The following is a 20,068-nucleotide window of genomic DNA, read 5'->3' on the forward strand; positions in this document are numbered from 1 at the left end:
CAGGTGCCTGTAATCCCAGCTACTTGGGAGGCTGAGGCAGGAGAATCGCTTGAACCTGGGAGGTGGAGGTTGCAGTGAGCTGAGATCATGCCATTGCACTCCAGCCTGGGCAACTAGAGCAAAACTCCATCCCCCCCACACAAAAAAGAAGTACCAGTAGTGTCCCACATAGTTAGAAACTATTACAAATATGAAAGTACTGCATTTATATTGCACACATATTTATATTGCATACATGTAATATACACAATTAAGATACCTCCCAAATACTAAAGTATCAATAGAACATCTTTGCAGAAGGCAGAATTAGCTACCTATTCTTCAGCAAGCTTTGTAAGTATAGGTATATGACTCTTCTGCTGTGGTGGAGAGAAACAGCCAGCACTTATACCTCAGTAAACCTTTAACCTAAAAAGACCCTTTACCAACTCCAGCCACACTGGCTTCTTTACAGTTCCCGGAACATGCCAAGCACTCCCATCTAATGGTCTTTGGTCACGGCTGGCTCCTTTGTTCTCTTTGCCTTTGTTTAAGTAGCACTCACAGTGGTTCTGCCTTGACCACACCAATTAACGCACAACACACAGCGCACACCCACCCAGTTCCCCTTGAATGGCCTTTTCTAGCACATTTTCCACCTTTTGGTACATTGTATCATTTACTTATTTATCACCTTTTTATCTTCTGCCACTTGGATGAAAACTCCAAGAGACTAGGGGTGTTGCTTAGTGTGAATCCTAAACACCTGGCACACAGTAGCGACTCCATAGATACTTGATAAATGAGTCTTATTTCTTAGAATCCCCAGTATATGTTCCTCTAGTTAGAGATATGTAACCAGGTTATGCCTTCAAATCTTTGTAGGAATGGAGGCCTAGCATGGGGAGATGAAGTGGAAAATAGAAAGGGCAAAGGGCACTTCAGGGAGAATGGAATAGCCGAGATGGAGTGCAGGGACTGGGTACAAGTTTTTTTCTGATTTTCTTGTCAAGTATCATTCCTTGTTGGACCACCAGCCATACTTGAACTGTATCATGTGCATATAGTACCACACATAGATAATACTGGAGCCAGTGTATCACCAAAGACTAGATTGAGGGTTAAAGCCTAAAGAAAAGGGGAGTGGAGTCAGAACAGGAAACAATAACTGGAAAAAGAAGTCATGTGGAATCCACCAAAGGCCGCAAGGGAACCAATTTGTCCTCTTAAATATTAAGTGCAAGCACTGAGTTTTCTCTATGAAGTGGTGGGTTTTTGTTTTTAGAGACAGGTTCTCGCTCTGTTCCCCAAGCTGGAGTGCAGTGGTGCAATCCTCGGTCTCTGCAATCTCAAATTCCTTGGCTCCAGTCGCCCTCCCACTTTGGCCTCCCAAGTAGCTGGAAATTACAGGCTAGAGCCACTGTGCCCAGTTCTGTCTCTTCTTCTAAGCATACCAGTCATATTGGATTAGAGACCCACTGTACTGTAGTAGGCCTCATCTTAACTAATTGTATCTACAGCCACTACTAAGGTCACAGTCTAAGGTACTGGAGGTTAGGACTTCAAAACCTATTTTTTGGGGGACATATTTCAACCCATAGCAGGTAGAAATAGTTTAGAGTTGTAAATTAAGAAATTTTTTCACTGTTACAGGTAGCATGAACTTTTTATTTTTATTTCTATTTTTATTTTTTTTGAGACGGAGTCTCGCTCTGTCACCCAGGCTGGAGTACAGTGGCCACATCTCAGCTCACTGCAAGCTCTGCCTCCCGGGTTTACGCCATTCTCCTGCCTCAGCCTCCTGAGTAACTGGGAACTACAGGCGCCCGCCACCTCGCCCGGCTAGCTTTTTTGTATTTTTAGTAGAGACGGGGTTTCACTGTGTTAGCCAGGATGGTCTCGATCTCCTGACCTCGTGATCCACCCGTCTCGGCCTCCCAAAGTGCTGGGATTACAGGCTTGAGCCACCACGCCTGGCATGAACTTTTTATCTTAAAGCTTCTCAGTTTCACTAAAATTTTAAACTAATTTTCCATGCTACCAATATAAGAAATCAAATGCCTTACTGCCTATTAATAACATCTGTATCTAATGGTTGTCTTTTTGGAAGATGCCAACATTTATACGTGAGAGTCTTCAGTGTGGACCATGTTTTTAAAAATTACTGAAGATTCACCATCAGCCAGGTGCGGTGGCTCATGCCTGTGATCCCAGCACTTTGGGAGGCCAAGGCAGGCATATCACTTGAGCTCAGGAGTTCAAGACCAGCCTGGGCAACATGGCAAAACCCTCTTTCTACCAAAAATACAAAAATTAGCAGGGCATGGTGGCATGTGCCCCTAGTCCCACCTACTCAGGAGGCTAAGGTGGGAGGATGACTTGAATCTGGGAGGTGGAGGTTGCAGTGAGCCATGATCACACCGCTGTACTGCAACCTGCGTGACACAGCAAGACCCTGTCTCAAAAAAAAAAAAAAAAAAAATTCATTAGGTATCAAAGTAGCAAAATACTTTAGCGTATTTTATGCACATTTGGGCAGTTTCACACTAACATTTCATGTTTTCAATAAAAGGACTCCATGTAACTGAATATGAAGACAATTTGAAGAACTCCTGGGTATGGAAAGAGCTATATTCTGTTAGAAATATAAGACCGTCTTGCCACGGAGTACTGGGTGTATATGGAGGGATGATTTACACTGGAATCTTTTACTGGATATTGAGAGGAATGGAGCCATGGACTCTGAAACATAAAGGTAATTCAAATGAGAGTATGAGTAACATGATCATTAAACAATCATGAATGGGATCCATTAATTTGACAAAGTGATCGTTTTAATGTTTTAAATTTGCTTGGAGAAATTATAAATTTAGTATCTAAGAACAGTATATTATTACTTGAGGGCTAGTCGTATTTCTTTCGTGTAATAACATTTTGAAGTTTTTATACAAATAGGCTTAAGAAAAAGTACTTCAAAATTATATTTTGTTAAGCATTTCCCTCAAAATTGTTGAAGGTTCTGACTTTGAACGGCTCAAGCCAGCCAAGGATTGTACACCTATTGAGTATCCAAAACCCGATGGACAGATCAGTTTTGACCTCTTGTCATCTGTGGCTCTGAGTGGTACTAATCATGAACATGACCAGCCGGCACATTTAACCTTAAGGGATGACAGTATACCTGTAAATAGAAATCTGTCGATATATGATGGGCCCGAGCAGCGATTCTGTCCTGCAGGTAATAATTTCCATCTATTCCTAAATATTAGCTTTAAACATTTTAGTAATGTGATTCTGTTCTTTTAAAAACTGATTTCTGTATCTCCTTCCATTGCTTAGAAATTGTAAATGACTTCCTCCGGCTTCCTTTAGGAAACTTATACTTTTAACTACTGGTTTTGTTAAGCCTAGTTCAGATGACATTTCTCAAAAAAAAAAAAAAAAAAAGCCCTTTGTGTACGCTCAGACTAAGATGAAGATTCTTGAAGATGAAATACCTCTCTTTGCATGTTCATGTGACTAAAGTTATTTCTGTACGTATGGGCAGCTCATCTGTACGTATTTGGGTGCATGTGCTAGAATAACACATTATGGTTACATTCAGTCCAAAAAATGCTCTGAAACTTTAAATTCACCATGAATATTCTTTTAGTGCTGAGCTTTCAACTGAAATTACAGTAGTAGGAACGAGATCTCAAATGACATGGTAGAACAAAATAGTACTCAGATACTTGAAAACTAGTACATTCACAAAAGCAGCTATAGTGTGACTTGGTCTTTTGACTTGTGTCATTACAGTGGGTTTTAAACTCCCTGAGGTTACTAAGGACTGGATCTAATTTGGTTTTTTAGCTGTACCATCAGGCTCCTCTTACCCCCAGGCACCCATGGTCTGAAAATAAGAAAATTCCAGAAACAAGTAATTCTTGAGTCTTAAATTGTACACGTTAAGTTTTAAATTGTGTACCATTCTGGCTTGTCCCACCCTGGATGTGAATTATCCCTTTGTCCAGCATATTCACGCATAACATTCGTTATGTCACTTGGTAGCCATCTCAGTTATCATCAGATTGACTGTCACAGTATCATGCTTCTGTCCAGTAACTCTTAAAAATGTCCCCACAACGCAAGAGTAGTGATGCTGACAATTCAGAGATGCCATGAAGTGCTTCCTTTAAGTGAAAAGGAGAAAGTTCTCTATAGAGAAAAAAATCCTATGCTGAGGTTGCTAAGGTCTACATAAGACTGTATCTTCTGTGAAAGAGGAAAAAGAAATTTGTGCATTTTGCTGTTGGACCTCAAACTGTAGAAGTTATGGCCAGAGTGTGGCAAGTGCTTCCTTAAGACGGAAAAGGCATCACATTTGTGGGTGAAATACATGAACAGAAATGTCTTCTGAATGACAGCGTTAAGTTGGGTACTACCTGAAGTTTCAGGTGTCTACTGGGGATCTTGGAACTTGTCCTCTGTGGAGAGAGGACAACTGTGAATAAGGGAGAACTTCGAGGTTGTGTGGAACTCAAACACTGAGTGTCGAGTACCCTTGATAGTGAGACAACTCAGCCGAGTACTGCTGTACCTCCTTTTATTATGTACATGTAATTTCTACTCACATCAACGGCAATGCACCAAGGTCTTCATAATACTCTCTATGGGTCAGCATTCAGAAAGCAACCTTTAAGGTTTCTGTGGCTACTCTTTCTTCAAATTTCTATTTTTGAATTTAAAACATTTTTAAAGTTAGGCACTTCAATATGATTTATTTTTACTTTTCAGGAGTTTATGAATTTGTACCTGTGGAACAAGGTGATGGATTTCGGTTACAGATAAATGCTCAGAACTGTGTGCACTGTAAAACATGTGATATTAAAGATCCAAGTCAGAATATTAACTGGGTGGTACCTGAAGGTGGAGGAGGACCTGCTTACAATGGAATGTAAACTGCAGCTAACCAGTTTCTTTAAAGTATGGCAAGCTAACTTTAAAATGTTTAGAGATTAACAGATGTCAAAATGTCTTTCTGCATAGTACTGAACAGAATATACACAGAATGATTATGAAATAAAAATTTTATACTATGTCTAAGATTGTCCCATAAAAAAATTATGAGTATTTCTTTTAAATAAACTTTATAAGAATGCAGCATCTTCCTACCTCTTCAGTTCTTCAGAGATTCAGTACCAAGAGCAAAATTCACTACTGGACTTTACATTTGACTTGCCAATGTTAAGTATTCAAATATAAAAATCAATATATATTGTAGACCAAAGTTTTATTGAAACACAGCCATACCCATTGGTTACACATTGTCTATGGCTGATTTTGAGTTACAACCACAGAACTGAGTGGGTATGACAGATTACATGGTCCACAAAGCCTAAAAACTTTATGATCTGGCCCTTGCAAAAAAGTATGCCCATCCCTGAACAAGTTTGTGTGTTTGTGTGTGTGCGTATTATCTATAAGCATGAAAACTTAGCATCATCCAACCACAGATACATCAAAGAATTGAAGGAAACAATATACAAACTAAACTGTCATCTCTTTATTCAATAAGATGTGTCTTTACAAGTTTAAAAAGACTGGACACCATTATCCTTTATGAATAATGCAGATAACCATTTTAAAAAACATTTTACTTGGTCGGGCACAGTGGCTCACACCTGTAATCCCAGCACTTTGGGAGGCCAAGGCAGGGGCAGATCACGAGGTCAGGAGTTCAAGACCAGCGTGACGTGACCAATATGGTGAAACCCTGTCTCTACTAAAAATACAAAAATTAGCTGGGAGTGGTGGCATATGCTTGTAATCCCAGCTACTTGGGAAGCTGAGGCAGGAGAATCACTTGAACCCGGGAGGCAGAGGATGCAGTGAGCTGAGAGCGCGCCACTGCACTCCAGCCTGGGTGACAGAACAAGACTCCACCTCAAAGAAACAAACAAAACCACTTTACTGACTGTATTGTGACACGTTTATTCAGCATGAACCCCTATCAGTACTCCTAAACTGTAAACAATGAGGAACTAAGGTGTCAAAAGAAACACATTAGGGATCATATTAACAGACAAAAACCTTTACATTTTCTTATTGCATTTACACAATCAACACACAATAAGCAAAACTGAATCCTTTCTAAGCAAACATTTTTGCATATACTGCCTTCTCTTTATCTTTCTGTGCCTTTATCTTTTGTTTGACTTTCAGCAGTTCTGCCTGGATAGCTGTAAAATAAATATGCAATGTGAGTTATTTCTCAAAATATCCAAAAAAATTATGGTGACTAACAAACTGTTTTAATGTTAACTACCCCTTGAAAAAACTTCTCCATAAAGTAAGTAAGCCCTAGTAACAGAAAATCTGAGCAATCTCACAAACAACAGAAATGAAACGTAATTTTAGAGGACTGTCAACTGAGAGAACTCAAGCATATCAAGACTTGCCTTCTCCCTCTACATTAGGGAAGAGTAACTGCTTCCCTTGTTTCATTTTAGTAATAAGAGACCAAAGACATTTTGTAATATCCAGATCTAGTGTCACTATTCATAGTTGGTTTATTTGAAAAACAAGCTTATTTTTGTCATAGTTTCCTAAAACATATAACCAGTACTTCAGTACTAAGGTTCTGGCTACATTCAGCTTGAAAAATGGTCCCAAATGTTAAATTTACCATGAATACTGTGTCTTGCGATGCTGAGCTCTCGACTAGAAGAACCAGAATAGGAACAGAGTCTCAAAGGATACCATAAGACAAACAGTATTTAGACATATAAAAAACTACAGAGATGATAACTTGAAGAACAAATAACGTGAAAAACTAGTATATTCTTGAGCGGGAGTAGAATGTAAGCTCTTTGAGGACAGGGACTTTGACTGTCTTGTTCATTGCTGTATGATAACACCTGGCCCAACAGCAGGCATTCTGTAATATCTTTTGAACAAACATCTAAAATCTGGCAAAGTGAACAATGGTTCCTGAGGATACATTTTTAAATAACAAAACTAACTTTCACTACACAAGCTGCCAACTTACCTTTATCTTCTGGTGCTATCTCCTGTGCTTTCTTAAGATCAGCCTTTAATTGGAAAAAAACATTTAAGTTAGGTGTATGATTTATAAAGGTAGTTGTCTATTTTAAAAAATTAAACATTTGGAACAAGATTTACCAATGCTTGATCATATTCTTTTAATCCTTGCCATCCTTGAGCTCTGCGGTACAATGCTTTGGTATTTGATGGGTCTATTTCAAGAGCCTACAAAAAAGGTATAAAGCTAGTATTTATATCAAAGTATTACGTATTAAGCTTATATGCCAGATTTCAATTCATTGCCTATCAACTCCAAACCCATCCTTCACTGCTCTGTGAAAAGAGCTGAAACCTGCAAATAGCTCTCCTCTGCCAGTGGGCAGTAAGTTTTGTCAGCAGAGGGCACTGAATGGACATGGGGGAGAAAGACATTTCTCTACCAGTTTCCAGTATGCTCCCCACACTGTGGTTTCAATCTCCCAAATAGGCCTGAACTAACACTTATGAGAGAAAATCATTTTGAAGAAAAATTTGTATATACTTTTTACTTGAATTATAAGTTTTTTAGGAACATTAATAACTTAATAACTGTTAAGTTATAAACTTTTTTTTTTTAAAGACAAGGTCTCACCTCTGTGACCCTGGCTGGAGTACAGTGGCCTGATCACAGCTCACTGCTGCCTCAACCTCCCAAGCTCAAGTGCTTCTCCCACCTCAGCCTCCGAGTAGCTGGGACTACAGGTATGTGCCATCACACCAGGTTAATTTTTTTTTTTTTTTTTTAAGACAGGGTTTCACCATGTTGCTCAGGCTGGTTTCAACCTCCTGGGATCAAGCAATCCACCCGCCGCGGCCTCCCTAAGTGCTGGAATTACAAGCATGAACCACCATACCCAACCTAGGTTTTTTCTTACAAAAGGTCTTTTAACCTAAGAGACTTTATGCATCAGGTCTCTCCCCTAGAACAAACATTTTAAAATTATCTTTTGTTTATGTAACATCTTTTAACGGCCCATACTTAGATTTTATTATCTGCCCCACAGGTCAAAAAGAGATCCGGGCTGGGCACAGAGGCTCTTAACTGTAATCCCAGCACTTTAGGAGGCCAAGGTGGGTGGACAGCTTGAGCCCAGGAGTTAAAAGACCAGCCTGGGCAACATGGCAAAAACCCATCCTACAAAAAATTTAAAACTCAGCGGGGTATGGTGACAAGTGCCTGTAGTCCCAGCTAGTTAGGAGGCTGAGGTGGGAGGATCACCCGAGCCCAGGAGGTTGAGGCTGCAGTGAGCTTTGATTGCACCACTACACTCCAGCATGGGTGACAGAGCAAAAAAAACAAACAAAAAAGAAACCCAGAGTGAAGACCCATCTTTTCTTTTGATAAGTTTTTTCCTCTGTTGTATGCTCCCTTCTAAATATACTCCTATCCCTTATGTCATCTACTCTACCAAATTAGGATCTCATTTTAGTTCTACTTGCTCTGAGCATAGCTAGTCTAGGTACATGGCTTAATATGTAAAATTCTTAAAATGTTTCATTTGGAAAACTTTTCAAACTGTACAACAGGGAAGAGAGTCATAATTGCTCTATTTGAGGAAGGTAAAACTGCCACCTTTCTAGCTTTATCAGTTAGCATACCTGGATGGCCCTCCTAAAGATAAATGACCTGTTCCAATAGAACCCATTCTCCATACACAAGTCCTGATGAACCTAAATTGAAACTGAATCACTTATTAAGCTTCTTGAGGGTATGGATCTTTTAAATAAAATAACTCATCTCTGTTAGGTGCTTAAAATGTGCCAGGCACTACACTAAATGCCTTACATTATGTTATATAACTTTCTATAACTACTCCATGGTAGCTCACACCTGTAATCCCAGCACTTTGGGAGGCTGAGGCGGGTGGATCACCTGAGATCAGGAGATTGAGACCAGCCTGGCCAACATGGTGAAACCCTGTCTCTACTAAAAATACAAAAATTATCTGGGCATGGTGGCATGAGCCTATAATCCCAGCTACTCGGGAGGATGAGACAGGAGAATCACTTGAACCCGGGAGGCAGAGGTTGCAGTGAGCCGAAGATTGCCCACTGCACTCCAGCCTGGGTGACAAGTGAAACTGAAAAAAAAAAAAAAAAAGAAGAAGAAGAAAAAGAAGAAAAAAAGCCACACCTGACTGACTCCATAACCCACATTCTTAATCATTCCTAACTTTGTCTTCCAATGCCCAACATATAATAGGTGCTCTTAAGTAAATACATGAGCTGATATATGTGCTTCGAGAAAAAAAGGCAAGGATCTTCATGGCTGTTGAGTGACAGTTATAAGCAAAATGAATGCAGGGAAAGAATTGAGGGTCCAAAATATTTAGAAACAAAATGTTTTCTTAAGCCTCAATAGGTCCTATGCAATAAGATATATTAATATATATAAAAATTGCTACTATTCAAACTAAGTCTTAATCCAACTTACTCAAAAAGTTCAAGATTAAACAGACTTACCTCCAAACAACTGTCAATTGCTCCCTGCCAATTTGACATCTTCAGTTTACAAGCACCAATATTCAGTACACAGCTTAAAGCTATAGGTTGCAGCTTGGCTCTATCTGCTGTCTCAATAACAGCCTTTGAACTGTCCACATATCTGTAGAACGCATTAATAAAAGCAGTATGAAAGGCCACATAAACAGGAATTACTCTTCTTCTGTATGTCCAGAAGTGTTGTCATTTCTGATATAAAAAGCTCTAAAAATGCTATCAATAATCTTAATGATCACACTTTTTAAAATTTTTCTTAAGAAGGCTTAAAAAAAAATTATTTTTATTCCAACTTTTTTCCCCAAAGTGTTCAAAGAGGCCAATGTAAGACCAATTCCCAAATCTAATTATGCACTAGTAACACTTTTCTATTTTTGAAACTCAGGTCTCCACTATGTACTTTCCAACATAATTATGTTTGGAACCAGGATTCTCATAATAGGAGAAGGGAATTCAATAGAGGAAAGATGAAGGAGAACTCTATTGCGTTGATTTTGCATTGTCCCTGAAAAGGGCCCAGAAACTGAGCACACTTGGCCCCCAGAATTTGGTTTCTAAAGCTTCCTTTCTCTGAAAGAAATCAGAGGTCCTTGGAAAAACTGCTGGATCAGATCTGAAAGCAAGGCAAGATGAGCTTAGAACATCTTGCGCAAAAAAGCAAGCAAGTGCTCACAGACTAATAGGAACATGCCAAAGGAAAGGGGCCTTCCACTGAACAAATCTGGAACCCTTTGGGCATGAAAAAGAATGACAGTAATAGTGTACTGACAAACAGAACTGAAAACTACCCATAAGAAATCCTCTAGTCCCTGCTACTTGGGAGGTTGAGGAGGGAGGATTGCTTGGGCCCAAAAGTTCCAGACCAGCCTGGGCAATATAAGGAGGCCTTGTTTCTATAAAAAGAAAAAGAAAAATATCCATAGGTCTACAGTGATACTTAAAAAATACGCAGGAGGCTCTTGCAAACAGAAGAATGCTAGTCAGTAACTGTATGATGATAAAATTAGAAGATCAGTATAATAACAGATTCAGGTATGGATTTTCAATGATACCAAGATCCACTGGGTGAAAGGTTGCTGGGGACTAGATATTCACACAGTTTCACAGTACTACCTCAGACTACATAACAAATGCTTCTGGCTGACACTACTTTAACCACGTGAAACAGGCCAAAGGGAAATGTGTCTTCAGGATGTGATATCATAGGTGATACAAAACAACACCTAAGTCGTTTTGCCAAAATATTACACCTCAAACTAATCTTAAGGAAACAAACATATACAGATGGAAGTCTATAAAAACAACTGACTTGGACTCCACAAAAACGCAAATGAATAAAAAACCAGGGGAGGTGGGAAACATAAGTAACTAAAGAGATACTATCACTAAATACAACATATAATCTTAGTTTGGCCCCAGGATTTTTCTAAAAAATTGAAACAACTGGGGACGCTGGAATATGGATTACTTTTTTATTTTTTATTTTTTTTGAGACAGAATCTCACTCTGTCACCCAGGCTGGAGTGCAGTGGCATAATCTCAGCTTGCTGCAACCTCCACCTCCCGGGTTCAAGTCATTCTTGTGCCTCAGCCTCCTGAGTAGCTAGGATTACAGGTGTGCACCACCATGCCCAGCTAATTTTTGTACTTTTAGTAGAGACGGGATTTCACCATATTGGGCAGGCTGGTCTCCAACTCCTGACCTCAGGTGATCCACCCATCTTGGCCTCCCAAAGTGCTGGGATTATAGGCGTGAGCCACCATGCCCAGCCTAAATATGGATTGATATTACCTATCAATATTACTTTGGGGTGTTTTAATGGTATTGAACTCATGTAGAATGTCTTTGTTTCTTAGGAAATACATGCTGAAATACTTAGGGTAAAGTATCACAGTATCAACAACTTCCTATTAAAACAGTTCTGTAAAAACAAACAGCAAAAGTTAAAAACTGGTGAATGTAAGTAAAACATATGAATAATTATGTACTACTCTTTCAACTTGTCTTTTGAAATTTCTCAAAATAAGCTGAGGGGAAAAAAAGGAAATGCAACTATTTCAATACAACTGCTTATTCAACAAGTAATTTGAAAAAATATAATGAGCAATTCTTAATTTTAGTTTATAATTCAATTTATAATTTCTTAAAAATAATTTGATAGAAATAATATTACCTTAAAACTTTTGCATATTTTTTAATGGCCATCTCCCAGTTCTGGGATTTGAAAAAAGTATTTCCAATATTTTTTAAGTCTTCTGTTATTAATAAAATTTTATCTACCTGTATAAAAAAATACAAAAATGTTGGATTTTAGTAAGTAATATAGATTAATGCTAGATTCTATCATATGAGAGACTGAAACAAAAACTCAAACTTTTAGTACTAAATATTTTCACTTACTAAAGTAATTAAAGTTTGACTAATCTGCAAGTACTCACGTCTTTTAAATCTACATCCGCATCCTCAGGGAAATCTGGATGACTGTCGCCAGAGCCATCTTTTGGGAATATTCCCCAGTCATCTCCTTCCTTCAATTCTCCACATTCTGCAATAATGCACAACTGTAAAAATAACCCTAAATTGTAGAAGTGCACTATCATAGTAATGAGAGATAAGTTATACAGCTGAAGTCAGTGCAACACTGTCCACAGATTTATGTGAGGAGGCTCATTTATTTACTATAATGCTGTTTTATACATTCCAACTAATATGACAATGTTACATTTACATAAGCGTTTTACTGCTACTTAGGAGCTCAATAAACACAGAATAAATTGGCAATTTTATCACTGTCTATGTAAATGGCATCAGGTGGGGCATGAGCTTCCGGTTTACTACTATTCTCGTCACACACTGAGTGACAGCCTACCTCCTCGAAGTAACTGAGCTTCCAACTCCCACTCACCACTCACAACCCTGTCACTTAGGCTGGGTAGTATTACGGTCATTTAGGGGTTTTTCTTTTTCTTTTTTATTTTTTAAGAGACAACTTCTCACTATGTTGCCAAAGCTGGTTTCCAACTCCTGGTCTCAAGTGATCCTCCCACCTCAGCCTCCCAAAGTGCTGGGATTACAAGCATAAGCTATCATGCCCAGCCAATATTAAGGTCATTTTGATTCACAGACATTAAGTACACAAGGGTCTTCAGAGATAATCTAGTCTAAACCCATAAATAATTTAGACAGGAGAAAACAGGTGTGGAAAAGTTAAGTAACGAGGTCAAGGCCATGCCTCTAGTTAATGCTACAATCCAGACAAGATTTTAGGTTTATTATCCTCATGCTGCTATGTACTACTATACATACCGACTCAAAAGTTTTGCAGGTATAAGAAGGCTTAACGTAAACTAGCAAAGATAACCAAAAGAAAGTTGAAATAATAAAAATCTCCTTTAAAACTACCCTAATTGTCTTTCCCATTGCAGAAAAGTAAAAAAAAAAAAAAAAAAAAAAAGTGGCAGATCCAGGCTCCTATACCCAAAATTATTGTAACATTTTTCCAGCTAATAATCACTGATCCTTTTACTTACATTTCTTTAATATCGCAACTAATAAGCTGGGCACGGTGGCTCATGCCTGTAATCCCGGCACTTTGGGAGGCCGAGGTGGGCGGATCACAAGGTCAGGAGTTCGAGACCAGCCTGGCCAACATGGTGAAACCCCGTCTCTATTAAAAATACAAAAAAAATTAGCCAGGTGTGGTAGCGTGCACCTGTAATCCCTGCTACTCTGGAGGCTGAGGCAGGAGAATAGCTTAAGCCCAGGAGGCAGAGGCTGCAGTGAGCTGAGATTGCACCACTGCACTCCAGCCTGTAACAGAGCGAGACTCCACCTCAAAAAAAAAAAAAAAAAAAAAAAGATAGCAACTAAGATAATAAGTGCGTTTCACTGTAACTTTTACTTACTTTAGCAGGTTTTTCACCTTTCACTTCCACATTTTCCAATATCCTTGTCACTCCTATTCCTTTAATTACTTGGCCAAACACCACATGTTTCCCATCCAAATGAGGAGTTGGGACTGTTGTGATAAAAAACTGAGAACCATTTGTGTTGCGGCCTGCATTTGCCATGCTCAGTAAACCCTCCCGATCATGCTGTAGAAATAAAAATCATTAAAAGAAAACCAAGGTTAGATGTGTTCTTTCTGAATCGTGTGTTAGTCTGAACTGTTCTTTTACTGAACTTAAAACTGAGGTGCACTATACTACCATTTAGATCAAACTGTACTCTCTTTTACTTTTCACTTATGACATTTTTAATTACTTTTTTTTATAAACTGCAACCTTTAATTCACAAAACATGGGGCACACTTAATCACTTTTTAAACTTTAAAAAACCTTATCAAAGTAAATAGGTGACAGAAACAATAGTCCAGGGGAAGCTTATTTCTAAACCGGCCATGAGAAGATACTTATACTTCACCTTTAAAATGAAGATGCAGCATTATGAAACTCTTGTCATATATTTTGCCCTTTTTATGATGAATGCTCTTTTTTTCTGGGAAGATCTGAATAGTCTTCCAAATTCATAAATATGCCTACAGTATGAGTTTTCCTTTACGTATCAATAAACTGGGAACAGTAATGGGATATTGAATTTACCCAAGACATTCAGTTTGATACTTTCCTAATCTCAAAAGAATCCAAATCATACAGGATTTGGATTAGGTTTTCATCCCAGATGAATCAACTCTTCAGAGAGTGCTCAAAAGAAACTGCTACATGCATCTTGAAATCAAAATTCTACCTTAGCATAATACTGTCAAAGCATCTATGAAACCCAATTTCTGAACCTTTTCACTTTATCTCCTAGGCTTTCTAAATGTATTCCTTGTTGGTGCACGCACCGTAACATGTTATATAATGTCTCACGACACCCGCCCCCCACCCCACCAAAATGCCTTTTACTCCCCTCAATCTAAATCAAATTCAGATTTTAAGGCCACCAAGTTTATAGAAAGCAAGAACCATGTATCTTGTCTATAGGCCCTTTTTCTCTATATCAACCTGATCATCACATAACCTTTAGTTTTCATCCTTCTGGTAGCTTCCTTTGGTACAACAGTAACTAGAACTTTATTTCCTTGACGTGTCTTTCCTCACCCACGTCCCTTTTTAAATTCTGCATCAATACTACGGTTCCTGCCTAACCAAATTTCAGCCACGTTGCCACCTTGCAAGACCCAGTCTGCACAGCCTATGTAGCCAGTCATTCCTCCTCAATGACTTCCATAATAATTCAGACTGCATTAATCACATCTTTCTCCTACAGTATACAGACAGTATGTATTAGCAATGTCATACAAGCAAGGTTATTCAATCAATTTAGCATTTATTTATATACTATTATCCTCCAGTAGTTCCATGCATCTTAATCTTGTCTCTGAGGTAGGATTATAAATTCCTTGACATCAAGGCCTTTCATTTTTATAAACCTTTGGTGCCAGTGATAGTGCTGCACATAGAATTGTAGTCTCAATAGACACTGGCAGGAAGACTGATGACATTTTTTCAAATTATCCTAATAACCTTGCTCATATTTCTTATTTCTAAAAATATCACTTTACTTTTGTATTTACATGTCCATTCTTATAACTTGAATGATGCAATATACCCCCATTACATCTTGGGACAATCAAGATAAGAAGGCACAGGCACCACTAAAGTCCTTTAGGAGATTGGACATTTAACTACATCTACTATTGTGCAAATCCCCTGACATCCTGGATATTAGTGATGGTTTTGTTGCTCTTCAAATTCAAGGATAAAGATGCACACGTTACCATCCTTCCAACAACGAAAACATTTTTCCTGGAAACAATTTTGCCAGATGCTGGTCGCATGTAAAAACTCATTGGCTTAACTGAAGCATATAAAAACTGGATCACAATGAAATAATGCTAAATAAAATCTTTACTGCATGAAAACTTTTCCATATTAAAGAACCGTTATTTACAAAAGTGATTCCTTTTACAAGAAATGGGAGAATCTAAGCACACTTGAGACATTTTTTGATGTCTTAATCCAACAAGTATTCCAGATATATAATGATCTTTTTATCAGCAATAACATGCATGTTCTCTACTTTACCTTATAGTGGAAATTTTCATCTTCAAATTTTTCACCATAAATACTTTCTCCACCTGTCCCATTCTGATTTGAGAAGTCTCCACCCTGAATCATAAATTTCTTAATAACTACAAAAAAGGAAATGGCTATTAGTGACTGAGACATGGATGCCTTTAGCAATGCTTACTAATGGATATGTGTGTAACACAACTTTCTAGTGCATTACTCTAGTCATGTCACTCTCCTGTCTGCCCTTCCCCACCCGTCCCCGCAATTTCAAATGGGTCACGCTTTTCACCGTCTGAATCCAACCTACTTTCCCTGCCTGATCCCCGCTAACATTCAGAAAATCGGTTCAAATGATACCTCCCCTATCAAACCGTCACTGAAATCCCAAAGCTCTATGTCCTAATTTTTCTCCCACAGTATCTTGACTCTGCCTACATAACATACGGCATTATGATCTGCCCCTTCCAGCAAACAATGATGTCCTTAAGTACACCAACTGTATTGTTTTACATCCTCGTAACTATGTGCACGTACACATACTAGTTACTCAACAATGTCTGCTGAATAAAGACCAATTATTCCCAGTAGATTTGTACTGCCCTAATGGAAAATTTTCAGCAAATATATCACTTTGTGTCAAAGGTTACTAAGACTGCTTTCATGTTCAGAGAACCCTAGAGCTCACACAAATCAGTATTTGGTGGGATCACAGTGGTAACAATACACAGTGAGATGATGAGGGCGAAGACACAGGCTGAATCTGGAAAAATCCATGTGCAAGCTTCCTTATGCTTTCTCCCTCCCATGAAGTGCCACAGAACACACACTTCCCCCAGCAACAAAAATGCAGCAACATGTACACAGTATCTCTGCCCAGGAAAGCCAACTAGACACTCAGCACCCAAGGTATTTATTGGGCACACTCCACCTAATATGTACCAAAATTCCAGACTCCCCAAAAGAAAGCACACGTTCATGTTTGTACAAATAGACTAGGCAGAGTAAATCACCCTATTTAGGAAATGGCTCAAGTGTCAAGTTCCCCAACTCCAACCAAGTGCTACTCTTGCAGGCAGACCTTTCTAAGGATAGCAGTCTCACACTCGCTATGTTAAATATTTTCTGCATGTAGTTTATTAGCATATTTTGAGTTTTTATTAAACATGAAAGTAAATAGTTTAAATACTTTTTAAAAAGTTAATTTTTTCTTAATAAATCGTTTAAAAAAACATTGCTCATGTGATTATTGCTTATTTGCCTATTTATTAAACAAATATTTACTGAGTTCCTACTCAATAACTATACTAGACACTGAAAACAAAATGGTGAAAACATACAGTTCTTGAACCCATACAGCCTGCATGCAGTCTATTAGGAGAGCCATTATCACTAAACAAAAGTATGATTCATTACCAAGTGTGATAAGCAGTAGAAAAGGGCATATTTTGACCACATTATCACCCATGTGCCCAAAACACTGAATCTTCAAATCTGCTGCCTTCCCAAGCACTCATGCCCCAAAATTACACATAACTTTTTTGTTACCAGGCAATGAAGCTACCTAAGGTCGGCTGACTATGGCCTTCCTTTCTCCATCAAATCATCTTAGAGTGAAGAAGAATGAGAAGATGGGTAAAGCCAGGGGAGTCCATTTCTCTATAGATAAACCTTAGTACCATGAGTAATTCCACCTCGCACAGCCTAACCTTTAAGAAACTGAGTTACTGCCTCAAATGGGGAAGCTAATAGTACTTTTTGAGCTTCACTTCCTACTTAGCGTTTTCTTCCCTAACTCCTAAAGAACAGGACTTATCTATGTGAAGAATAACAAGATTCAGAAAATTTACACATACTTCGATGAAAAGGGCATCCTTTGAAATGGAGAGGTTTCCCAGTCGTGGGTCCAATGCCTTTTTCTCCTGTACACAGTGCACGAAAATTTTCCGCAGTTTTGGGTACAATATCTGCAAACAATTCTAAGACAATTCGACCAACTAAAAGAAAAGAAAATCTTGTCAGTATGCAAAACAACCAAATAGGCAAATGATAAAAAGGTTGGTATAATTATGGTAGCAGATCAATCATGAATTACCAAGTTCCCTTTTATTGTAATTTTTCTTCTTTGCAATTTCAAGAACACAACACATTGTTACTAACTACAGTCATTATGTTATACAGTAGATCTCTTGAATTTATTCCCCCTTTCTAACTGAAATTAGGTCTCTTGTGATCACCATCTACCCAACCCCTGAAATCCATCATTCCATTCTCTACTTCAAGGTCAGCTTTTTAGAAACCACATGTAAGTGAGATCATGCAGTTACTTGTCTTCCTGTGCTCAGCTTATTTCATGTAACATAATGTCCTCCATATTAATTCACATTGTCAAAAGTGACAAGATTTCATTATTTTTTATGGGTGACTAGTACTCCATTATGCACATATACCACATTAAAAAAAATCCATCTGTAGATGGAAACCTAGTTTGATTCCATTGTCTTGGCTATCAGGAATAATGTTATAATAGTGCAGATACCTCTTTGACATACAAACTTCATTTCCTTTGAATATAATTAATAGTAGAATTAGTGAATCTTATTGTCATTTTTCTAAAATTCAAATTTAGTCTACCTACTGTCATACAGGTATGTAAACAGATTTGAAACATCATACCAAGGATCATAACCAATTATGGTAGCCAAAAGATTAGCACCATGTAAGAGATATCATTCAATACAAATAGTTTTAAATCCTGAATAATTTCTTCAAGAGGTACTGAGAATCTCCAATCACCAAGCAACCAACAGGAGAAAATTAAACAGTCTTTGGATGGGTGAACTGGCCACGTGTTATGTATACCTGCAGCCTTTGTGCTCTGAGCAAACTGTCTCCTGCAGCCTCTGAAGCAAAAGCTGTAAAAAGTTCCTCCTCTAGACAGCACGTAAGACAGGTGAGAATAAACCTAGCCCTAGCTAGTTGCAACAAACTGAATGTACGTGTAAACGTGTGTGTGTCCTGTACACGCATTCAAATACACTGCCTGGCCAGCAATTCTAACATGTTCCAGAACAAGGCCAATCCAGTTACAAAGCAACACGCTCCCTAATTCACCAGGCCTTAGGAACTTCTGAGCGGCTATGTAACCTAGGCAACACCATCACTACGCTGAGCGCATTTTCCCAATGGCAAATTAAGAGAAAATGCTGGCCCATCTGAATGGACCTCTAAGTTAAGAATCAGTAATAAAGCAAAGGCAATAAGCAAACAGGTCCCTTTAACGTATAAATAATACAGCACGTGCTGATATATTATCTCATGTGGCAAATATAGTTCCTGGGATATACCCCGCAGACGCTCCCAGGATATGCTTTCTGAACTGTCCCACTGCAAACATAAAATATTTTATTTCATGCTAACTTGGTAGTGCAGAGGTGGCATGGAAGTGTAACCAAATCAGGAGAGGCAAACCTAAAGGACGCCACAATTCCCGAACTAGAAATTTCCAGAAACTTCCGCACGACCGATGGCATTCATACAAAGGCGCTGGATCGATCTAGCCCTAGATGCCCGGGCTTGCTCCGGTGGACCAGTCTAGGCAGCCATCCCCTCCGCGACACTGAGCAGCCACCGGCCGGAGCCGCCTTCCACCCTTGGAATCTCCCAAATCCAGGGAACCCCCGCCTTCTCGGGGATTTTCCGCCAGTGTCAGACTCCGCTCACCTCGCTCCCCTCCGATGTCCACGTCAAAGAAGACTCGAGGGTTACTGGGGTTGGAGGGCTTGACTTGGGGGGACGGATGCGACATCTCGACTTGCAGACGCGTTTGGACGCAGGATTCCCGCACCTCGTTGCCGCCCGGCACCTCAAACTCCAGAGCGCTAGTCTCCGCCGGAGACTAGCAGCGACGCTGACCGGCCACTTCCGGCGCGAGACCGGAAGCCATGGTCTGACTTCCGACACCGCCCCGCTCCCCCGCGCGGTGTTTCAAAGCGCGTGAGCGACTTCATAGCGAGAACCGCGTACCCTCCGCCACCTCTTCCTGGCTTCTCACTTCATGGAAGTTACGGTCCCAGTTCTCATTATTCTTCTCGCTTGTGTTTCGTTGTCTTTCCTACCATCGTGGCGTGGAGAGCTTTGGAGTCAGCCCCATGCTAGCGTCAGCTCTGCCACCGACTTGGGTGTGATTTCTCAGAAACTCAGTTTGCTCGTCTGGAAAAAGAGAATAAAAACGCTGACCTCGGAAGGTCGTTTTGAGGATTAACGACGTGAATCAGTGCAATGCCTGGCACAAACTGGTGGTACCCAACCAATAGGAGCCTTATTATTGCCATGTCGTTGCAATTTGATGTTCACATTACAATGTAAGTGATAAGGATTAGACTAAACGCTCCAAACAGCTAAAGCCGGGAGGCCAGAAGAGAGCACAGTTTTGATTCCTGATAAAACT

General features: G+C 39.3%; 2 protein-coding genes across 2 annotated transcripts in view; one reads left to right on the forward strand and one right to left on the reverse strand.

Annotated features, from left to right (window-relative positions):
• The window catches only part of ETFDH (electron-transferring-flavoprotein dehydrogenase), a 42,503-nt gene extending 37,445 nt beyond the window's left edge, over positions 1-5,058 (forward strand). The window contains exons 11-13 of the mRNA XM_011970517.1: positions 2,552-2,734; positions 2,996-3,217; positions 4,756-5,058. Coding sequence (XP_011825907.1) covers positions 2,552-2,734; positions 2,996-3,217; positions 4,756-4,919 — 569 coding nt within the window. The 3' untranslated portion in view covers positions 4,920-5,058. The remainder of the gene's footprint in view (positions 1-2,551; positions 2,735-2,995; positions 3,218-4,755) is intronic.
• A 444-nt stretch (positions 5,059-5,502) lies between these two features.
• PPID (peptidylprolyl isomerase D) lies at positions 5,503-19,562 on the reverse strand. Its single transcript, XM_011970516.1, has 10 exons — positions 19,342-19,562; positions 17,475-17,615; positions 15,634-15,740; positions 13,450-13,638; positions 11,983-12,105; positions 11,718-11,824; positions 9,508-9,649; positions 7,144-7,230; positions 7,010-7,052; positions 5,503-6,200 (listed from the first exon to the last, which is right to left on the reverse strand). The coding sequence occupies exons 1-10, from the start codon at positions 19,424-19,426 to the stop codon at positions 6,112-6,114; spliced, it is 1,113 nt and encodes a 370-aa protein (XP_011825906.1). The 5' UTR covers positions 19,427-19,562; the 3' UTR covers positions 5,503-6,111.
• Between the last annotated feature and the right edge of the window lie 506 nt (positions 19,563-20,068).

The sequence above is a fragment of the Mandrillus leucophaeus genome, unplaced genomic scaffold, assembly GCF_000951045.1.
Source record: "Mandrillus leucophaeus isolate KB7577 unplaced genomic scaffold, Mleu.le_1.0 Scaffold95, whole genome shotgun sequence".
NCBI classification, from domain to species: domain Eukaryota; kingdom Metazoa; phylum Chordata; class Mammalia; order Primates; family Cercopithecidae; genus Mandrillus; species Mandrillus leucophaeus.

What these genes read in the sequence shown, in the direction of transcription:
- PPID (XM_011970516.1), bottom strand. Translation starts at nt 19,426, where the DNA reads ATGTCGCATCCGTCCCCCCAAGTCAAGCCCTCCAACCCCAGTAACCCT. An exon ending in AAGGTGAAAAACCTGCTAAA is followed by an intron (nt 12,106 to 13,449) that starts GTAAGTAAAAGT and finishes TTATTTTTACAG; the next exon opens with TTGTGCATTATTGCAGAATG. An exon ending in CAATTGACAGTTGTTTGGAG is followed by an intron (nt 7,231 to 9,507) that starts GTAAGTCTGTTT and finishes CCTTTTTTGTAG; the next exon opens with GCTCTTGAAATAGACCCATC.